Genomic DNA, 22,057 nt, shown 5'->3' with positions numbered 1-22,057 from the left:
CTCTTTCTTTTTCCTTCCCATCCACATGATTTTTGAAAGCACTTAATAAGAATTCACACACGTAGTTAATAAGGTAGTTTTGTCTTATTGAACAAACAGCACTACTCTTTAGTCACATTATCAATATGATCGCACAAGCTCAGCAAAGGTTAAAAGCCAAACCAGTGAAGGCCTAGTGGTGGAAACTACACAACTACAAAAAATATATAATGAAGTAGGATTCGCCCCTACGAACAAAATCACCTTTTGAAGCAACCCTAGTTAGATTAGAAGATCTCACATTGGATTCTTCTAGATTTAAAATTCTGATTTCTATCTAAAACTGTATATGCAGCTTGCATAGATCATTTTTTTTTATTTTTCTTTTTAAAATATATTTTTATTGATTTCAGAGAGGAAGGAAGAGGGAGAGAGAGACAGAAACATCCATGATGAGAGAGAATCATGGATTGGCTGCCTCCTACAAGTCCCAAACCGGGGATCAAGCCCACAACCTGGGCATGTGCCCTTGACCGGAATCGAACCTGGGACCTTTTAGTTCGCAGGCTGACGTTCTACCCACTGAGCCAAACCGGCTAGGACGCATAGATCATTTTAAATCATGTTTTTGACAGCGTCTTTATTTATTTGTTTTATTGGGGTGACATTAGTTAATAAAATTATATAGGTTTTAGATGTACAATTCTATAATACATCATCTATATGCTATATTGTGCGTTCTCTACTCCAAGGCAAATCTTCCATCACCATTTATCTCCCTTTATCTTCTTCTACCTCCCTCCACCCCCTTTCCCTCTGTTAATCACCATACTGTTATCTGTCTATGAGTTTTGTTCATTTTTGCTTTTTAGAGCTTCTTTAGCAGTTCAAGTAAAGTGCAGCTATAGAAACAAGTCAATGAATAAACATGAATAGCTTACTCCTCGTATGTAAAAATAGACATTTCCCTGTACTACTCAAAGTGTTTGAAGGGACTAAATCAAAAGTTTATCAAAATTCCAGACATGCACATTTTAGTTGTTTCCTTTTTCTATACCTGCAGCTATTACTTTAGCCACTAGATGGCAATGCTGCTCCAGTAAATTACTGCACAAAGGGAAGTCTAGATTTTATTTAACTTTTAAAAGTAAAATGTGTGCCCTAGCCGGTTTGCCTCAGTAGATAAGAGTGTCAGCCTATGGTCTGAAGGGTTCAATTCCAGTCAAAGGCATATGCCCGGGTAAAGCAGCCGATTAATGATTCTCTCTCATCATTGGTGTTTCCATCTTTCTCTCTCCCTCTCCCTTCCTCTCTGAAAACAATAAAAATATATTTTTAAAAAAATTTTTAAATAATAAAAACCAAAGTAAAATGTGCCAGACCCAGTGTGGCTCAGTCATTGAGCAACAACCTATGAACCAGGAGGTCATGGTTCAATTCCTGGTCAGGGCACATGCCCAGGTTTCAGACTTGATCCCCAAAGGAGGGTCATGCAGGAGGCAGCTGATAATGATTCTCTCTCATCATTGATGTTTCCATCTCTCTCTCCCTCTCCCTTCCTCTCTAAAATCAATAAAAAATATATTTTAAAAATAAATAAATAAATAAAATACAAGTAAAGTATTAGAGGTGGGATAGGCGGAAGTGGGCAAAGTAGGGATTTATGGAGACAGAAAGAGACTTTACTTTGGACGATTAGTGCACAATGCAGTATGCAGATGATTTTCTTCTTTTTTTTTTTTTTTGGGGGGGGGGGGTATCAGAATGAATCTTTATTGTAGAAGCCAGAGGCTACATAGTGATATCTTATTGTACATGTGAAACCTCTATAGTTTTATGAACCAATGTCACCCCAATAAATTTAAATTTTGAAAATATAAAAATAAAAAAAATAAATGTGTAAAAAAATTAAATTACAGGGCTTTTCCTGGTATTTAATGAGCTTATAGATAAAACTTTCAACATCTAAAAGAGCTGTAATAATTTCATTCTGCAAGAAATAAAAGTGCTAATGGTGCCTATACTTATCATTTTAAAAAATCTTAATTCACTTGAATTTACAAATGTGGGAAATCCTATGAAAAGGGCATTGTATAAGGTAAGACATTTGTTGATAGCTAATAAAAATGTCTAAATATTTACCTCTGACCCCAAACTGAGAGAAATGATCTCATCCTCAAAAGCAGAATGTGTGTCAATATGAGCAGGAATTCCTGAAATGGAAGAGACAAAAACACTTCATTTTCCCTTTCAATAGATTCAAGACAACTCTAAATATAGCTTCACACTATTATGGTGAAAATATTGTTCGATTATCAGGAATATACTATCATTTTAGTTAAAAGGAAACATTTAAGGTCAATGTGACTAAATAAAATTAAACTAAATCTACACTAAAAATCTCTCAACTTCATGTTCAAGTGCTATTGAGACTTGACTCTAAAATCAAGACTTGAAAATCACTGCTTAATTAGGACATTTACTCAACCCCAGCCCAAGAAGATATGAAAGATAAATAACAAAGTCATGTTTCCCCTTAAATGCTGGATTCCCCAAAACAAACAATAGCTAGCTAGGTGTGAAGGCTAAGTATATGAATAATTAAGATATGCTTTCCCCCACCAATCTCTCAATCTATGTTACCTGAGCATCTCTTAAGTGAAAGGAACTTTGCTACATGGTGGGAGTATATAAAGTAAATAAGACAGTTCCTGTTCCCAAGGAGCTTACAGATCAATGTTCAGATTGACTGGTAAATAGGCCATCATAATACATGGTGATAAATGCAGGAAAAACAATCCAGAATGCTTGCCATTAATAACACTTTTAAGATCATTCAATTACTACAAATATCAGATGGAGATGCTGCTAACAAGTGTAAAAAAATCAATAACCTAAAGATTTTTCCATAACGTGTCATCCTAGAATTGTCTTCTACATTCTCAACAGAGAAAAAAGGATAAGATCATCCAGCCAATTAGCCTTCTTCTTTGTAGAGGCACAGCTCAATTCCAGACCAGCACAATGAAGTGAGTATCACAATAGAGTGAATCATAATCTTTTGGCCGGCGGGGGAAAATTTCATACTATCTATTGAAATTTAATATGCGCAATTTTGCCATGGCAATTCTGCTTCTAGGAATTTATTTTATAAAATTTTTCATAACTATGTAAAAGTCTACACAGTGTTTATGATAACAAAAATGTCCAATCTAAATTCCCACCTTTAGAAAAAAGTTAGTACTTTTTAGAATATATGTGCACAATAAAGTTTAAAAACCCAATAAACAAGCCCAACTGGCATGGCTCAGTGGTTGAACATTGACCTATGAACCAGGAGGTCAAGGTTCAATTTTTGGTCAGGACACACGTCCATGTTTAGGGCTCAATCACCTGTGGGGAACGAGCAGGAGGCAGCTGATCAATGATTCTCTCTCATCACCGATGTTCCTCTCTCTCCCCCTTCCTCTCTGAAATCAATAAAAATATATATTTTTTAAAAACCCAAAAAACAAAAACAAAACATGTAAAAAGTACATTTGTAATGTGCAACGCACTAAAATGAAGCACAATAAAACAAGGTATGCCTGTATTTATAAATTATTTGGTTTCTTCCATTATACATGTCTCCTGACTTTAATGCAATCTTCTCCATCTCTAAATAAAATATTGAGAGGGGAATAAAAAAGAGTCACGAATAGTAATTTGTGTCAGTTTACACTTTGAGATGCAAGTGTCTCAAGAGAGTGACGTAGATTTGCAAGGGATTAAAGTCAACGCAGCAAAACATAAGCAGTTACTATATTAACTGTGATATTCCTGACATCAAAAAATGATATATGTGATCATAGAGTTACATAATCTACTTAGTTATGAAATTTGACTGTAATTTTAAAAGAATAAATACTCACCATGCCCAGGTTCATACTGGTTCACAGTCAACTGATCAGGTTTGTGTCTAATGAAGCCTTCTTTCAACCATTTCTCCAACATGCTATCACAAATGTCAGGAAGACCTGAGGTAATTTTTTATAAAGGTGAAATATATCACAGTATTTACTTTGCATGTTTTGTTCAAGAATAAAAACATAGTCACTGTGATAAAAACCATACAGCTTTTAATTTAGTAGTCAGATGAAAATATAACAATAAACACACAAGCAAAGCAAAATATAAAGAAAATCTTCCTAAGAATCTTTTAAAGTTATTATTGATTTTATCAAATTAAACAACAAAAAATAACAATTTTTGTTAACCATAATTTTGGTATTTTGCAAAATAGCAATAAAATCATAAATTTGCTATATTCTATACTGGAAATTAACCTGATCACTTTCCTTTAATTTAAAATTTTTCAATTTATTTTAAATCTAATTATTTTACATTATTTTTCTTTAAAAAAAAACACACACTTTTAAAAGTCAAACTAACTTACTTTCACTGGAAGAAACCCTTAAATAGGACCAAAGTCATACAAATACAGATAAATTAAACTCAACAAAGAATTTTATCAAAGGATTAATATCTCTATTATATAGTAAGTTTTTATTAATAAACTAGAGGCCTGGTGCATGAATTCGTGCACAGGTAGGGTCCCTCAGCCTGGCTGGCGATTGGAGCTGATTGGGGCCCATCTTGCCCAGTCCTGATTGAGGCCAGCTGGCCGGGGGAAAGGGACCATAGGAGGTTGGCCAGCTGGGGGAGGTTGGCTGTGGGATGGCACTGACCACCAGGGGGCAGCACCTGCACTGAGCGTCTGCCCCTGGTGGTCAGTGCATGTCATAGCAGCCGGTCGACCAGTTGTTCAGTCAACCAGTCCTAATAGTCGCTTAGGCTTTTATATATATATAGATTAGACAACCATTAGAAAAAACTGGTAAAGGATATGAAAAATAATTCATAGGAAAAGAAATACAAATGACCAACCTCACTGCTAATCAGGTAATTTTAAGGTTAAAAATTTTACAATTACCACATGTTGGTCAGGGTAGGGGGAAACGGTACACACTTGATAAGAATCATGGTATAGTTGTTTTAAATAAACATAACTTTACTAAATTCTAATGTGCTAATCTCCCTTTAGAAACTCTTGCATGAAGAGGCATATACAATGGTTTTCACTGAAGCACTACTTGTAAAAGCTAAAAACTAGAAATAACTTAAATGTCTATCAAAAGGGAGCTAACGGAATAAGCTATTATCATCATTCAAAAAATGAAAAACTATATATGATCTCTAAAAGGACAAGAACAAGTAGAGTAATACATGTAATATATTAAACAACATAATACTCATATTAAGAACTATACATACACTCTTATATTTGGATGTAAACTCATATAGTGAAGGTTTGGAATAATATATTCTAAACTGTTAATGGCACTACTTCTAAGAAGAAGTATGGAAGTACAGATAGTGTTCAAGAAAAACTTTAGCTTTATCTGTTTGGGTGAAGTCTTTTAACACAAAATTGCACTATTTAGCTAATTAAAATGTAGTTTAATCAACTGTTTCAAAAGTTTACCTAAAAATGACAAATGAAACACCCTCAACTATGATTTACTTCTAATACATTAAATCTTTTTTTCTGAATCAACATTTATTAACAATTACTTACCTCCAGGTAATGGCTTATCTTTATGTATATTGTTATTCTCATAGTGGAATTCATAACCAAAATGCTTTACTCTTCTGTGTTTTAAGGATTTTTGAACTGTATGAAGAGAATAAAGTAAACTATTTGGGTAAAAAAAGAATTTCATTCCTTCAAGTATTTCAAAATTAACATTATGAGTAAGGATTACATTAGTAATAGTAACTTTTGTTAACTGCTATGTTATTGTCTTTAATAACATCAACATCCTACCTCATATCTGCTGTTCTTTTAAGTCTAGAGTAATAACAAGCACTTAAAAAGTTTCAAATCAATCTGACAGAGCTAACTAAACACGTACTAAACACCACTCACAAGACTGCTAATGACCTGGAAAGAGTCACAGTAACTAATTTGCAAATATCTCCAGGAGGCTCTCACTACATGATGATGGTATGGCAATGACCTGCTGATTCCTCAGAGGAAATCTGCCTTACAGAGGAGAGGATCATATAAGATGATGTGTGTAAAGGGGCTTATAAATGTTAGGGCTACAAATGTTGGCCAATCACTATTAACCAGTTTGGAGTTTAAAATTAATAGCTATACAAATGTTATTTATTATTAATACTACTAAGATTTGTCAGTGTGGCTTGCCTAATATTGGATCCAGGCTACTTTAAGTAATTGTGAGGAAACATCAGTTTTAATAAGCCAAATGGGGAGAAGAAACGAAGGATCAGTAACATAGCATTTTGCAGACACTTTCAAAAATCAAATTTTAAAGTTTTTACTTACAATTTGGATTGTCTGTATCTTCTGTCCAGTTAACACTCTCCAAAAGCAGTTTCTCATCCTCAGAAGAAATAATTTCTTCTACTACTTTGAGGCCTGGAGGTAAGGCTTGAAGCCCCAACTCTTTCCACTGTGCTGTGGAAAACCAAATTAAAATAGTCACATACAAAACTTGAAGTTCCTATATACAAATAACTCTGCCCAATAGCCATTTATCAGCTCAAAAAACTCCCAATCCTCGTTTTATGAAATAAGAATGCCAAAAGGCACAACATGCTAAAAGGGCAAAACAAAGATCAAGGTAAAAATTATGATACGTTTTATCCACTGCAATTACCAACAGCAAACAGAATAGTATTTACTTAAATATTCTGTTTGAACATAATTGAGTAATTTTTAAAATCTCACTAAGAAAATGTTTTTCAGTTCCAGTCAAGATGGAGGCATAGGTGAACGTGGTACGTGAATCTTCCTACAACCACATCAAAATTACAACTAACCCTCAGAATAACCCTCACTCCGAACTGCCAAAATCTAGCTGAACAGAAGTCCTACCACTAAGGATATAAATAAGAAGCTACATCAAGTCTGGTAGGAGGGGCACAGTCATGGAATGAGCTGGTCCTACACCCACAGTGGTAGTTCAAACTGGGAGGGACTGAGAATCTCAGAGGGAACGGGGTCAGGGGGGAAGGAGCTCAGGATGGGAAGTCATTAACCAAAGAATTTATATGCATATATGCATAATCCATGGACACACACACACACACACACACACACACAAACTGGGAAGATATCTTGGCTGCAGAGGTCCCACCTGAGCTGAGAAGCGAGGGGTCCCACCTTCACACCAGGCCCCCAGCTCAGATTTCCAGTGGCAGAAAGAGAAGGGCCCATAACTTCTGGTTGTGAAAACCAGTGGGGATTGTGGATGAGTGAATGGAGGGGCTGTTGGAGTCCCAGGTGTTACTCTCATGGACCCACATATAGACTTACTCAGACTCACTGGCTCTGAGTTCCAGTGCTGCCAAAATCTAGCTGGCAGCACACAAAAGGCAACAGAGACATATGGGGAGGAAGTGAATTGTCCGGCATCAGGGCAAAAGCTAGAGTGGCAGCTTTCTCTCAGTAAGAAGTGCTGGCAGAAGCCATTGTTCCTTTTCTGAGACCTCCCGCAACAGAGCTGGTAGATGGGCACCATATATGAGTCTCCATCAACCTGGCTAACACTGTTGGCCCCACCCCAGAGATTCCTTGAGACCCTACCCCACCAAATATGCAGGCCCACGCAAGCCCTTTCCGGGGGCTTTTTTAAACAAATGACCTATCTTGGCTCATGCTCCAGACTTTCCTAAACTAGCAGCATCTGGCCTTAGCATACCCTATACCTCTTGCTAAGTGACCCCAAGCCTGACACAAGCAACAGCTGGCCTTGGTTCTCCGCTTGGATTCTCTGGGCACCTCCAAACCCAGCACAAGCAGCAGCCATCTGCAGATCACTTTATAGCTCATGCCAGATGGCCCCAGGGAGAGCACAGGTGGCAGCTGACGTAGGCTTGCACCACTCAGGAGGTTCCAGACCCCGTGACTCAATGGATGGCTTCAAACCATGTTGAAGCAATACCCAACCACCTCCATGAGCAACACTCTCAAAGGAAAAACACAGCAAGCACCAGATCCCCACTGAAGTAACTCCTATTCTGTGAAGTGGGCCCCTGCACAGTTGATCCTCAATCACAGCTAAATTCTTCCCATTGAGATGCCAACAGCAATCATGGCTCAACTATAAAAGGAGTGTGTATACAGCCCATATGGGGGGGGGGGTACCTGGAGTGCCCAGCTCAGGTGATCGAGGAGGTTGTGCCATTTGGACCCTACAGGACACCTACTATACAAGACCACTCTACCAAGCACAAGAGATGTAGCAGCTCTACCTAACAGAAATAAACACAGGAAGGCTGCCAAAATGAGGAGACAAAGAAACACATCCCAAATGAAAGAAAGGAACAAAACTCCAGAAAAAGAACTGAACAAAATGGAGACAAGCAGCCCGGCCAGTGTGGTTCAGTTGGTTGAGCGTCGTCCCATGCACCAGGAGGCTGCCAGTTCAATTCCCAGTCAGAAAAGATGCCTAGGTTGTGGAATTGATCCCCAGTAGTGGGTATGCAGGAGGGAGCTGATCTATGTTTCTCTCTCATGGATATTTCTATCTCTCTCCCTTCAGCAATCTACCAAATGCAGAGTTCAAAACACTGGTTATAAGGATGCTCAATGAACTCAGAATAAGAGTAGATGAACTTAGTGAGAACTTCTACAAAGAGATACATAAAAACAGAGATAGAAAACATAAAAAAGGACCAGTCAGAAATGAAAAGTACATGAACTGAAATGAAGAAAAGATTATAGGGAATAAACAGTGGAATAGGTGAAGCAGATAATCAAATCAGAGATTTGGAAGATAAGGAAGCAGAAAACACTCATTCAAAACAGCACAAAGAAAAAAGAATCCAAAAATATGAATATAGTGTAAGGAGCCTCTGGGACAACTTCAAGTGTACCAACATTCATTACATGGGCATGCCAGAAGGAGGAGAGAGAGAGCAAGAAATTGAAAACCTATGTGAAAAAATAACTATGGAAAACTTCCCTAACCTGGTGAAGGAAATAGACATACAAGTCCAGGAAGCACAGAGAGTCCCAAATAAGATGAACCCAAAGAGGCCCACACCAAGATACATCATAATTAAAATGACAAAGGTTAAAGACAAAGGGAATCTTAAAAGCAGCAAAAGAAAAGTAATCAGTTATCTACAAGGGAGCTCCCATTAGACTGTCATCTGATTTCTGAACAGAAACTTTGCAGGCCAGAACAGACTGGCAAGAAATATTTAAAGTGGTGAAAAGCAAGGACCTACAACCAAGATTACTCTACCCCGCAAAACTATTACTTAAAATCAAAAGAGCCTCCCAGACAAGAAAAAGCTAAAGGAGTTCATCACCACCAATCCCTTTTTACAAGAAATGTTAAAGGGTCTTCTTTAAGAAGAAGAAAAAAGGATTAATAATATGAAAAATAAAATGGCAATAAATACATATCTATCAACAATTACTTTAAATGCAAATGGTTTATATACTCTAATCAAAAGGCATATGAAGGCTGAATGGATAACAAAACAAGACCTTTACATATGCTGTCTACAAGAGACTCACTTCAGATCAAAAGACACACACAGACTGAAAGGGAAGGAAAGAGAATTTCATGAAAATGGAAACAAGCAAAAAATAAAATAAAATAAAGCTGGGGTAGCAATACTTATACCATACAAAATAGACTTTAAAACAAAGGCTATAACAAGAGACAAAGAAGGACCCAGCAATTACACTTCTGGATATTTAGCTGAAGAAACTCAAAACACTAAATTAAAACGACATGTACTCAATGCAGCATTTACAGTAGCCAAGATAAGGAAGCAATGTAAGTGTATATCAATAGATTAATGGATAAAGAAGAAGTGGTGCATATATAAAATGGAATATGACAGCCATAAAAAAGAATATCTTGCCATATGCAACAACAATGGATGGACCTAGAAGGTATCATGCTGAGTGAAATAAGTCAGATAAAGAAAGACAAATGCCAGATAATTTCACTAATATGTGGAATCTAAAAAACAAACTAAATGAACAAGCAGAAGGGAAACAGACTCTTAGATGTAGAGAACATTTTGATGGTTGCCAGATGGAAAGGAGGTTGAGGGGATGGGTAAAAAAAGTATAGGGCTTAATTAAGATGTACAAATTGGTGGTTATAGTATAGTCATGAGGATGTAAAGTACAGCATAGGGAATATAGTCAATAATATTCTAGCCCAGCCTGTGTGGCTCAGTGGTTGAGCATCAACCCAGAAACCAAGAGGTCATGGTTCGATTCCCCATCAGGGCACATGCTCAAGTTGGGGGCTCAATCCCCAGTAGGGGGTGTGCAGGAGGCAACCAATTGATGATGTTTCTCTCTCATGGATGTTTCTATCTCTCTCTCTTCTTCTCTCTAAAAATCAATAAAAACATATAACTATGTATGGTGTCAGATGGGTACCAGATTTATTGGGCGATCACTTAGTAAGTTATATAAATGTCTAATCACCGGGTTGTACACCTGAAACTAATATAATATTGTACATCAACCATAACTGAAAAAAATTATTGAAAGTAAAAAAAAAAAAAAAAAAAAAGAAACAAGGTTTTCTCATATCATCTACAATATGGCCCTCTATAAACAAGTCAGATTGTCTGTACAAATTAAAATCCAAACTTCGATGTGAAAAATAAACTCAAACAAAAACAAGAACTAGTTTGAAAAAGATACCTGTATGATAATACCTTTTTCCACAAAATTCAAGTACAGAATGATCTTCTGTCCTAAATCATCCACTATTTTTTGTCCATTGAGGGTAACATAGGCTTTCTTGGATTCCTCTATAGTTTTGTACGTTACAAATGAGTAGGGCTTAGTAGGTGGCATTAAGAGAGCATCCACCTGTCCGAGTTTCTCTAACTCTGGAAGCAGCTGGTTCCTACTCACACCGTTACCCAAACCACCATTGGCAACAACCAGGATCTTAAAAAAACAAAAAGAAAGTTAACAGGAACAGTTGATATCAATCTGTTTCTTTTTAAAATATCTTTTTAAATAAGATAAAATTATTTTTAAATAACATTTCTACAAAGGTGTAATTATGAAAGAAAAAAAGGGTTTCCTTATAGTTGTTATTTGGTTTTCTAATTTCAATGTAAATCAATTTACTAAATATAGTATTTGGGAATTAAAAAGTATTCCTATGTAGTAAATAATATTGATTTTGAAATAGTCTTTTCAGTAAAATATTCATTTCTTAATGACCTACATACAAATTAAAAGATAACTTTTACTGTTCATCAATATAATTAAACATAATGAAAGAGAAAGAAAAGGGAGAAAGGAGAAGGAACAAGAAGTTACTGATACTTGCTTTTTGCCAGACACTGGCTATATGCTTTTACCTACTTAATCCTCATTAACATAACCTTCCCAACAATTCTATAAAGTGGGTAATATGAGCCTCCCTTCATCAAGTAAGAAACTGAAGATGAGAAATACAGCATTAGGTGAAGGTAGTGTTTAGGAGGAGCTGAGAAATAAGCAGACTTATTCCTGTCTGCTTTCAGAATTCACTTTTGGTATCACCACCATACAGTGTTTACTAAAAACTAAAAGTAAAGGCAGTGACTCAAAGAAAACCAATTATAGATTCCTTAAATATAAAATAGGAAAATTTTCCTCTGTGCCTGAGTAATTCATTCATTTTGTAAATATTTTTTTCTTTTTAAGTTTCATGCTGACTTCCTGTCATTTACAGTCCTGCACACAATTTTATTCAAGGAATTCTGATGATTCTTGTCTTTGTACTTAAAAAAACACCCTACATGGTGTTAAGATCCTAATGATTCATGACTCCTAAAAATTTTATAGCATAATGAAATTATGGCATACTTTCATCATTTATAGCAGATACTGGCAAACTTCTGAAAATGGTCAGACAGTAAATATTTTAGGCTTCACAGGTCATACAAGTCGTCACATAGTCTTATTTTTATTTAACAATCTTTAAAAATGTAAAACTCACTCTTGCCTCAAGTCAGAGGACAGTAGTTTGCCAATGTCTGATTTATACTAACCTGGAGACTGGAACATAATGTACTAGTTTCATATACACAAAATGGGGTTATCTAGAACCTTGTTTTAAAAAAGTATATAATAAAACTAGAGGCCTGGTGCACAAAATTCTTGCACTCAGGGGATGGGGAGGGAGGGTCCCTCAGCCTGGCCTGCACCCTCTCGCAGTCTGGGAGCCCTCTGGGTGTGGGCCTAAGCCAGCAGTCAGAAATCCTTAGCGCTGCTGCAGAGGCGGGAGAGGCTCCCACCACCCCTGCTGCACTCGCCAGCTGTGAGCCCGGCTTCTGGCTGAGCGGTGTGGGAGTGCATTGACCACCAGTGGGCAGCTCCTGCATTGAGCATCTGGCCCCTGGTGGTCAGTGCACATCATAGCGACCAGTAGTTCCTTATTAGCCTTTTATTATATAGGATTGTTATAAAATTGGATAATAAGAAAAGTAAAGCTTTGTTCTCTCATGGGACAGCCAATACTTTAAATATGCAAGTACACACATTCACATAATCAACACACTAAAACAATATGGTATAAAATTTAGCCTCAGATGGCTTGCCCTGGACCTCACTCAGTAAGGTTTATAATTTAAAATATAAAAATAATTTGGTTACATGCAGCCATAGTTACAAAAAATTTCCATATTCCCAAATGTAAGGAACTGCAAAGGTTTTATAAATGACCAGGGTCCACTGAGGAACTGAGGAAGATGTGAGGTGTGACTTAAAGAATACTAGTGGTCCTCAAAATGCTAAGTTCAATGGGGGATGGGAGGGAGGAATTTATTTCCTATTACATGTGAGTTATACAATATAATTAAATGTAATAATTGTTTTATTTATCATTTTCAGCTAAGCAATTTTCCCAATGATATGAAGTAGAGAATTCAAAATTTTTTTAAAGTTATCTTCAATCCTGACAATTTGAGGATCACTACTCTAGAAAAATCTCACAGTGGCTATAGATTTGCATAAAGCATCCATATTTATAACACCTGGTGAAAAGAGCATTTGTTCTCCCAGGGATAGATAATATATAATTAGAGGTCCTTCTATAATTTTATTCCTTTCCCTTCAAATTATTGTGGAGAGAAATATCAAGCCTAAATAAGATGGCGCTTTGGAAGACACAAAGGTAAGAATAAAGCTTCTAGAGATCCGAATGAAAAGACAGACACAAACAAAAAACATGCTTCAGAGGGAGCCCGTTTCTTTCCTTACCACTTCTCTTTGTGATCCATGTAAGGAAAAGAAAGCAAATTACACTTGGGAAGAAATGAGAAAAGGGTATAATTTTCCAAATGCTGCACAGCCTCTGTGGCTCTTGGCAGAAAGTGTATGCAGACATATTAACCCGAATATATGATCTATCCCAACCTTTTTAAAGGTATTTGATTTAAATTCTCTGAAGTTATTAATATGTAACAAAACCTAAGTAAGGGTCTTTACCTGCTAAATAGAGTACTCATTCCTAAACTATGGTGCAGCACAGAAGATAGCATTTTCATGATATAAGGGAAGAGTATTGGTCTGAGAGTCAAGAGACCTACATTTTAATCCCAGCTTCACCTTCTCAATTGTTTGTCTTTGGCCCTCAGTTAAATGATGCTAAGCTTCCTTCCTACTCTTCTATCATAAGAATACTCCCTATTCATATGGTACTTTAATGACTAATAAGTACTGTAAAGTACATGTTCTCTTTAGAATCTAACAATCCAATGGGATAATGCAATGCTATGTCCTTACAAATGAAGAAAGCTAAGATCAAAGGATGCTGCTCATGTCCAAATAAGTGGAGAAGCTAAGAGTCAAAGTAAGGTTTTCCTAATTCATAGGCCAGGAAGTCTCACAGTCCCATATATATGATTATTGCCATAAGATAATGAAAGGCATTGTAAATAAAATCTAATAAAAAATGTCATATAGCATATAATCAAAATACTTTATAATACAGATGAAGTTAGGAAGAAAAGAAAGAAGACTACAAAAAAATCTAGCTTTAGGTTCAGCCATCAAAATATCAATGGACATATCACAACCACTCAAACCTTAGTTTTCTCATCTATTTCATAAGGATATTTTTTTAGGGAATTAAATATAATAATGAATATAAGTATGCTATATAAACTATAAATAATTGTACAGTTAATATATACCCACAATTTTCTCTAGTTCAACCAACACAATCAATGGAGATTCAAACTACACTAAGGCTATGTCCAAAAATAGAAAGTTAGCAGGTATATTTGATACAGATGTAATACATGACTGAACAAGAACAGCTCTCTTCTCTGAGCAATTTTTAGCAAATATTACTCTAGCACGTTAACATGACAATATGTTTACATTCAAATGATGATAATAGTTTTAGGTCACCTGAGTGGCATAGGATACTGTTTCAATGCCTTCATGTCTCAGCAAAGTGTGCCTGGCTTTATTCTGTTTCCTTAAGAACTTCTTTTCAGTTTTACCGAGCTTGCCATTACTTTGATGGTTCCTATCCATGGCAATACTGAAAAACAAACAAACAAAATGTCAACTTAAGAGTCCTAAGGGGACAGTTATAAAGATATAATTCATATATTCTATAGTTTATAAATAGTTCTATGTGACAATTCTTTTAAATTCTTACTCGACCTTTTACCAACCAAAGAAATGAGAATAAACAGGTGCATGGACAATAAAGAAATACTTAAGAAGGTAACAAAGAAGCAAGAACATCTAATAGCATGTCTTGGGATTCTACAAAACATCCCAATGCTCTACCGCTATTAAGTAAGCTATTTTACTATACCTAATGTATCCTTTTACTTATGAAGTTCTAGGTAAAATGTTCCATAGACAAATTTCACAAACATAATGTTGGGGGAAGGGGGGAGGGAAGGAGAAACAAAACAAAGACTTCAAAGAAGAATATACAGTATGATTTCATTTACATACAGTTCAAAATCCAAAAGTAAGGCATATATTTTTCAGAAATATATATAGCAAAATGCAAATAAAGGCAAGGAAATGATTAACACAAAGTTCAGGAAAGAAGTTTTTCTGGGAGGGAAGAGAGGAAGGTGATGTGAAAGGGACATAGAAAGTCATCAGCGGTATCTCGAAAGCTATCCAGTGTTGAAACGGGAGGACATGCTGGCCAATGCAGCTCGGTTGGTTGGGGCATTGTCCTGTATACCAAAAGGTGGCGGGTTTCATTTTCGGTCAGAGCACAGACCCAGGTTGTGGGTTTAATCCCTGGTTGGGCATGTGTGGGAGGCAACATCGATGTTTCTCTCTCTCTCTCTCTCTCTCTCTCTCTCTCTCTCTCTCTCTCTCTCTTCCCTTCCTCTCTCTAAAAATAAAAAGTAGAGGGTTTCAACAATAAAGATAATTTTTTTAAAAAAGGAGAGGGAATGAGGTTAGAAAGTTTTAGGAGTCATCATTAGACAGGAAGGGTATGATAGCTAAATCAGTATTTTTAACATTATACTAATTATAATGGTTTATTCTAATATTTGTCCCCTTCCATTGAACTATGAGCTCTTGAAACAGGGATTAAATTGTATTATTTTTTTTTTTTGGTCTGTTTCCCCAGCACCCCCTGCAGTGCTATGAGACAGTGTTTAGGGGTCTAAGTTCTAGGTTTAAATTTCAGCTCTACCACTTAAGCTGACCCTGTGTGAGTTAATTATTTACTTCTGTGCTTAGGTTTCTTCACATATAAAATAGGAATAGCGCCTATTCTTGGCACATAACTCCATCCAAACCCTGGACTAAAAAACTATATTGTGGCTTCTAGCAGCATAAAGCCATGTCCCTAGGATGACCCATATAAATGCCTGAGAAAACTCAAAATGCTGCCTGGACATTTTACTATTTACTCTAGCAAAACCTGACCATAGGCCACTGACCTCCCTTTCTTAGAGCATTTACTAAAAAGGACTTACAATTGTGAATATGTATCTCTGAGAGCCATTCCTTTGAAATGTAATCATTAGGAGAGATGGGGTCTGTCTCCCAGTCTCTGTGGCAAGACAGAGTCCAAACCTGATAACTGCCAGTAGCAAACAAAGCTGGCCTTAGACGCATGTGCACCGACCAACCTTTTGTATATTTTCACTTGTCTGACTCTGCTACTGAGCACCCTGTTCTATCCCAACCCCATCCTCCCTTTAAAACAGCCCTACTGTCAGTAGTTACTAAATAAAATGTTTTCACTGCTGTCACTGATGTCTGGCTGTGTTAATCTTTGACACTATCTCATAACTTTGTTACAAGGATTAAATAAGCCTATTATTAAATCACTGTCAATTTTCAGAAGAACCAGGTTAGAATAATTTAAGAAGAAAAGAAAAGGCGAGGACCTTCAAAGGAGCTATATGGCATCTTCGCAGTCCTCAATGCAGAACAGGGGATAAATGCGCTAAGAATTTTTTTCTTAGTATGTTACATGAGCAAAGACTGCAAAGTGGAAGAAATGAGAAAGATGTTGCATATGTTTTTCAAAGTCTGACATTAAGAGTCCAGCGCCAGCAGATGGAGCCTCATAATCACATTTCTATCATCCCCTTTCCCTTCTCCTTACTCAGTCATGCAATGTTACCACTACATGTGAAGAAACAAAGCCAGATAGCTCTGGATGCTCATTTGTTCCCCATTCCAGTGACTTGGCAATGGACTGGCCCAGCAGGTCTGTCACCTCAACAAGGAACAGGCTGCTACCAACGGCTGAGGTTTGGAGGTGCTCCCTTTCTAACAAGGCCACTTCCCTGACCAAGGAATTTCCACTATTGCACAGAGGCTAGATGCTCCTTGCCATGCCACAGGAGTGTTATGGGATGTTACAGAAGTGAGGCCACTTTGCTGGAACACTAGCCATGCGAGTCAAGTCTGATCATGCTCAGCCTACGCACACTCCCTGTAGGATAACAAAAGTTTAGAGATCATACATGCTCTGCTAGTACGTTAAACCCCAATATATCTAATTGGACACTGCCCTAAATGGTAATAGTAGTGTATGTATCCATACCCTCCTTAAATAATAGAATACCTATAATGAATAAGCACTATAAACGAATGTTCCTGTGCTTATATATAAATTAAACTTAATTAATAGCAAAGATTAGAAAGAATTGAAATTCCTATCAAATGAGGCCTGATTATGAAGTATAGCACAGAAATACAGGGTATCATATAAATCTCTAGGACATACAAGTAATTAGTGACACAGGTTGCCTCCGGGAAGGGGAAATGGGTAGACTGGCATGGCAATGAAAGGAAGCTTTCCTCTTTTGTAACTTTTTAATTTATTTATATATATATTCAATATATTTTTATTGATTTTAGAGAGGAAGGGAGAGGGAGAGAGATAGAAACATTAATGATGAGAGAGAATCATTGATCAGCTGCCTCCTGCACACCCCCTATTGGGGTCTGAACCCACAACTTGGGCATGTGCCTTTGACCGGAATCGAACCTGGGACCCTTCAGTCTGCAGGATGATGCTCTATCCACTGAGCCAAACTGGCTAGGGCAGTAACTTTTTAATTTAGTGGCTATTCAAATTGTATTATCTATTAAAATTCTTTAAAATTTGAAATTAGAAAAAAAATTGACACCATACTTTTCATATCACCCCATTTTAATTCTTTGAACACCTACGCTATATTTTTATGGCCTCATTATTTATTTATTCTCCATCTTCTTTCTCTGATTTATTACAAAGTAAGCTCTATGAAAGTAGAAATTCTGTCTGGATTTTTCACCTTGTAGTACTTAGCACCAAGAACAGGATCTAGCACCTAATGAAGACTTATTGAGTAAACCTAAACTTATTAAACTTACTAACCCTGCCATCTTACCTCCTAGACCTCTTCTTCAGAATTTTGGGTTTGGTTAATGTTTTCACTAATACTCGGTGTGCATCTCTATCCAGTAGCTGTCACACCGTGGCATAATTTTACCTGTTTTCATGTTGCACTCATCCCTAAGGCTGACATCTACTTGAGGGCTCAGACTTGAGTGCCTGGCATACAGCAGAACTGAAATCACTGGCCCAAGGGTCTCGGATTACTCAAGTAAGAACACAGGAAGAGAGGACCCAAATAAACAAAGTCAGAAATAAAAGAGGTGAAGTAACAACCGATCCCACAGAAATACAAAGGATTATGAAAAAATACTATGAACAACTCTACTCCAACAAAATGGACAACCTAGACGAAATGGACATATTCTTAGAAAAATACAAGCTCCCCAAACTCACTCAGGAAGAATCAAAAAACTTGATTAAGCCAATAACTACCGAAGAAATTGAAGCAGTGATCAAAAATCTTTCAGCAAACAAAAGTCCTGGTCCAGATGGCTTTACAAGGGAGTTCTACCAAGCATTCAAAGAAGAACTAAAATCTATCCTTCTCAGACTATTCCAAAAAAATTCAAGAGGAAGGCACACTTCCAAGCTCTTTCTATGAAGCCAGCATTACCCTAATTCCAAAACCAGATAAAGACACCACAAAAAAAGAGAACTACAGGCCAATATCCTTGATGAACATAGATGCTAAAATTCTTAACAAAATTCTAGCAAATTGGATTCAGCATTACATTAGAAAGATCATACACCATGACCAAGTGGGACTTATTCTGGGGATGCAAGGATGGTACAATATCTGCAAATCAATAAATGTGATACATCACACAAACAAATTGAGACAAAAATCACATAATCATATCAATCAATGCAGAAAAAGCATTTGACAAAATCCAACACCCTTTCTTAATAAAAACTCTCAGCAAAGTGGGAATAGAGGGCTCATACCTCAACATAATAAAAGCCTTATATGACAAACCTACAGCCAACATCATACTCAATGGGCAAAAACTAAACTCGTTTCCCCTAAGAACGGGAACAAGGCAGGGAAGTCCACTTTCACCACTCCTGTTCGATATAGTACTGGAAGTACTAGCCATTGCAATCAGACAAGAAGAAGAAATAAAAGGCATCCAAACTGGAAAAGAAGAAGTAAAACTGTCTTTATTCACAGATGACATGATACCATACATAGAAAACCCCAAAGACTCCATCAAAAAACTACTAGACCTAATAAATGAATTTGGCAATGTAGCAGCATACAAAATTAACACCCAGAAATTTATGGCCTTTTTAATACACCAATAATGAACTCACAGAAAGAGAAATGAAAAAAAAAAAAACAACCCAATCCCATTTACGATTGCACCAAAAAAATTAAGATACCTAGGAATAAACTTAACTAAGGAGGTAAAAGGCCTGTCCTCGGAAAACTACAGGATACTGAAAAAAGAGATAGAGGAAGACATAAAGAAATGGAAGAATACTCTTTGTAATACTTTAAGCAATGGAAAAAAGAGAAAGAAATGGGGAAAAAAGAAAGAAAAAGAAATGGAAGAATATACCGTGTTCACGGATTGGTAGAATCAACATCATTAAAATGTCCATACTACCCAAAGCAATCTATAGATTCAATGCATTCCCCATTAAAATACCAACAGCATACTTCAAAGATCTAGAACAAACTCTCCAAAAATTCATCTGGAATAAAAAAATAAAAATAAAAAAATAAAAAGACCCCGAATAGCCACAGCAATACTGAGAAAGAAGAACAAAGTTGGAGGGATCACAATACCAGATATTAAGCTATATTACCAAACCACGGTTCTCAAAACTGCCTGGTACTGGCACAAGAACAGGCATAGATCAATGGAACAGAACAGAGAACCCAGAAATCGACCCAAGCCATTATGTTCAATTAGTATTTGACAAAGGGGGCAAGAGCATACAATGGAGTCAAGACAGTCTCTTCAATAAATGGTGCTGGGAAAATTGGACAGATACAGGGGGAAAAATGAAACTAGATCACCAACTTACACCATACACAAAAACAAACTCAAAATGGCTAAAGGACTTAATGTATGGGAAACCACAAAAATCCTTCAAGACTCCAAAGGCAGCAAAATAGCAGGCATATGTAGTAGCAGTATCTTTACCGACACAGCTCCTAGGGCAATGGAGACTAAGGAGAAAATAAACAAATGGGACTACATCAAAATGAAAATCTTCTGCACAGCAAAAGAAACCATCAACAAAACAACAAGAAAGCCCACTGCATGGGAGAACATATTTGCCAATGATATTTCAGATTAGGGTTTAATCTCCAAAATTTACAGAGAACTCATACAACTTAACAAAAGGAAGATAAACGATCCAATAAAAAAAATCGGTAAAGGACCTAAATAGACACTTTTTGAAAGAGGACATACAGAAGGCTGAGAGACATATGAAAACATGCTCAAAGTCACTAATCATCCGAGAGATGCAAATCAAAACAATGAGGTACCATCTTACACCTGTCAGAATGGCTATCATCAACAAACGACAAGTGCTGGCGAGGATGTGGAGAAAAAGGAACCCTCTGCACTGCTGGTGGGAATGCAGACTGGTGCAGCCACTGTGGAGAATAGTATGGAATTTCCTCAAAAAGTTAAAAATGGAACTCCCATTTGACTCAGTGATCCCACTTCTAGGAATATATCCCAAGAAACCAGTAACACCAATCAGAAAAAATATATGCACCCCTATGTTCATAGCAGCACGTTACAATAGCTAAGATCTGGAAACAGCCCAAGTGCCCATCAGCAGACGAGTGGATTAGAAAACAGTGGTACATCTACACAATGGAATACTATGCTGCTGTAAAAAAGAAGGAACTTTTACCATTGGCAACAGCAGGGATGGAACTGGAGAGCATTATGCTAAGAGAAATAAGCCAGTAGGAGAAAGATAAATATCACATGATCTCACTCATATGTGGGATATAATGATCAACACAATCTGATGAACAAGAATAGATCCAGAGACAAATGGCAGGGGAGGGGGGATTAGAGAGCAACCAAAGGACTTGTATGCATGCACTTTAGCATAACCAATGGGTTATGCTAAATACATGCACAGACACTGGGGCAGGGGTTGGGGGAGAGGGAGGAGGGCCAATGGGGGAAGGGAGGAGGAGACATATGTAAAACTTTAGACAATAATTTTTAAAAAGAGCACAGGAAGATGCAGCTGTGAGAGTGACCAGACCTCCAGAAATGCCTTTCCGCCGCCGGACTGGCACAGGTCAGAAACCCCAAGAAGCGCCGAACAACCACTCCCCAGGCTACAACCGCAGTCCCCAGGAAACCTAAGACTGACCCAGACACCACGTGAGCGTCCGCGCAAACACCGACACGGGCCCTTCAAACACGGACAGGGCCACCCAACGGCGCAGCCTACTGCCCAGGGACCGCACCCGGAATCGCGGGGGCGGCCTCCTCCCCCTGGGTCCTCAGCCCAGCGCGGGGAGGCCGGAGGAGACCCGCACAGGCCGGCGAGCGAAAGCGACCATGGCAGTCATCGTGCCCGCCAGCACCGAGGCCCACAGCCCGCCGCCTCGGCTCCGGCGGACTCCCGCCCCGCGAGTGCCCTCTCCTCCGCCCGCCTCTCCCATCTCGTCCAGACTGCGGCGGGTACGCGCGCTGCTCCTCACCTGGGCGCAGCCATGTTGGAGGCGACGGCACTACATTTCCCATGAGCCTGCGGGCGACGCAGGGCGCTCCCACAATCCCCTTCGCCTCCCTGGCGCTCCCGATCCCGTCTTTCTCTGCCAAGGGGCTTTGGCCAGTAAGTCTTCCTCCGTTACAGTGAAAAGTCTTATTTGGGGAAATAGTAAGGATTGGGAGGGCAGCGTATTTGGGGTAGCTCCCAAAGGGGCACGGCCAAGCGGGTTTGTGTCCCTCGGGCCCTGGGGTCTGAAAGATGACATCGCATGAGGGAGGGAGGGGGTGGGGGGGGAGGGAGGATCGGACGGACGCACAGACAGGAGATGCTTGAAGGCGCCAGGGGAGTCGTGAGTACCACGGAGTGACGGAGGATGTGTGGAAGAATGTGGACACACATCTGGCTGTGCCAGATTCTAGAAGACTTTACAT

General features: G+C 38.0%; 1 protein-coding gene across 1 annotated transcript in view; it reads right to left on the bottom strand.

Moving 5' to 3' along the window:
• ALKBH8 (alkB homolog 8, tRNA methyltransferase) overlaps positions 1 to 21,651 on the bottom strand; it is a 60,456-nt gene extending 38,805 nt beyond the window's left edge. The window contains exons 1-7 of the mRNA XM_081098395.1: positions 21,616 to 21,651; positions 14,447 to 14,582; positions 10,747 to 10,984; positions 6,371 to 6,502; positions 5,597 to 5,692; positions 3,891 to 3,995; positions 2,122 to 2,192 (exon numbers count right to left, since the gene is read on the bottom strand). Coding sequence (XP_080954521.1) covers positions 2,122 to 2,192; positions 3,891 to 3,995; positions 5,597 to 5,692; positions 6,371 to 6,502; positions 10,747 to 10,984; positions 14,447 to 14,582; positions 21,616 to 21,629 — 792 coding nt within the window. The 5' untranslated portion in view covers positions 21,630 to 21,651. The remainder of the gene's footprint in view (positions 1 to 2,121; positions 2,193 to 3,890; positions 3,996 to 5,596; positions 5,693 to 6,370; positions 6,503 to 10,746; positions 10,985 to 14,446; positions 14,583 to 21,615) is intronic.
• Positions 21,652 to 22,057: the final 406 nt, after the last annotated feature.

Source organism: Myotis nattereri (genome assembly GCF_964212035.1).
Source record: "Myotis nattereri genome assembly, chromosome: 9".
Taxonomy (NCBI): domain Eukaryota; kingdom Metazoa; phylum Chordata; class Mammalia; order Chiroptera; family Vespertilionidae; genus Myotis; species Myotis nattereri.
This window is presented reverse-complemented; position numbering and strand designations above follow the sequence as displayed.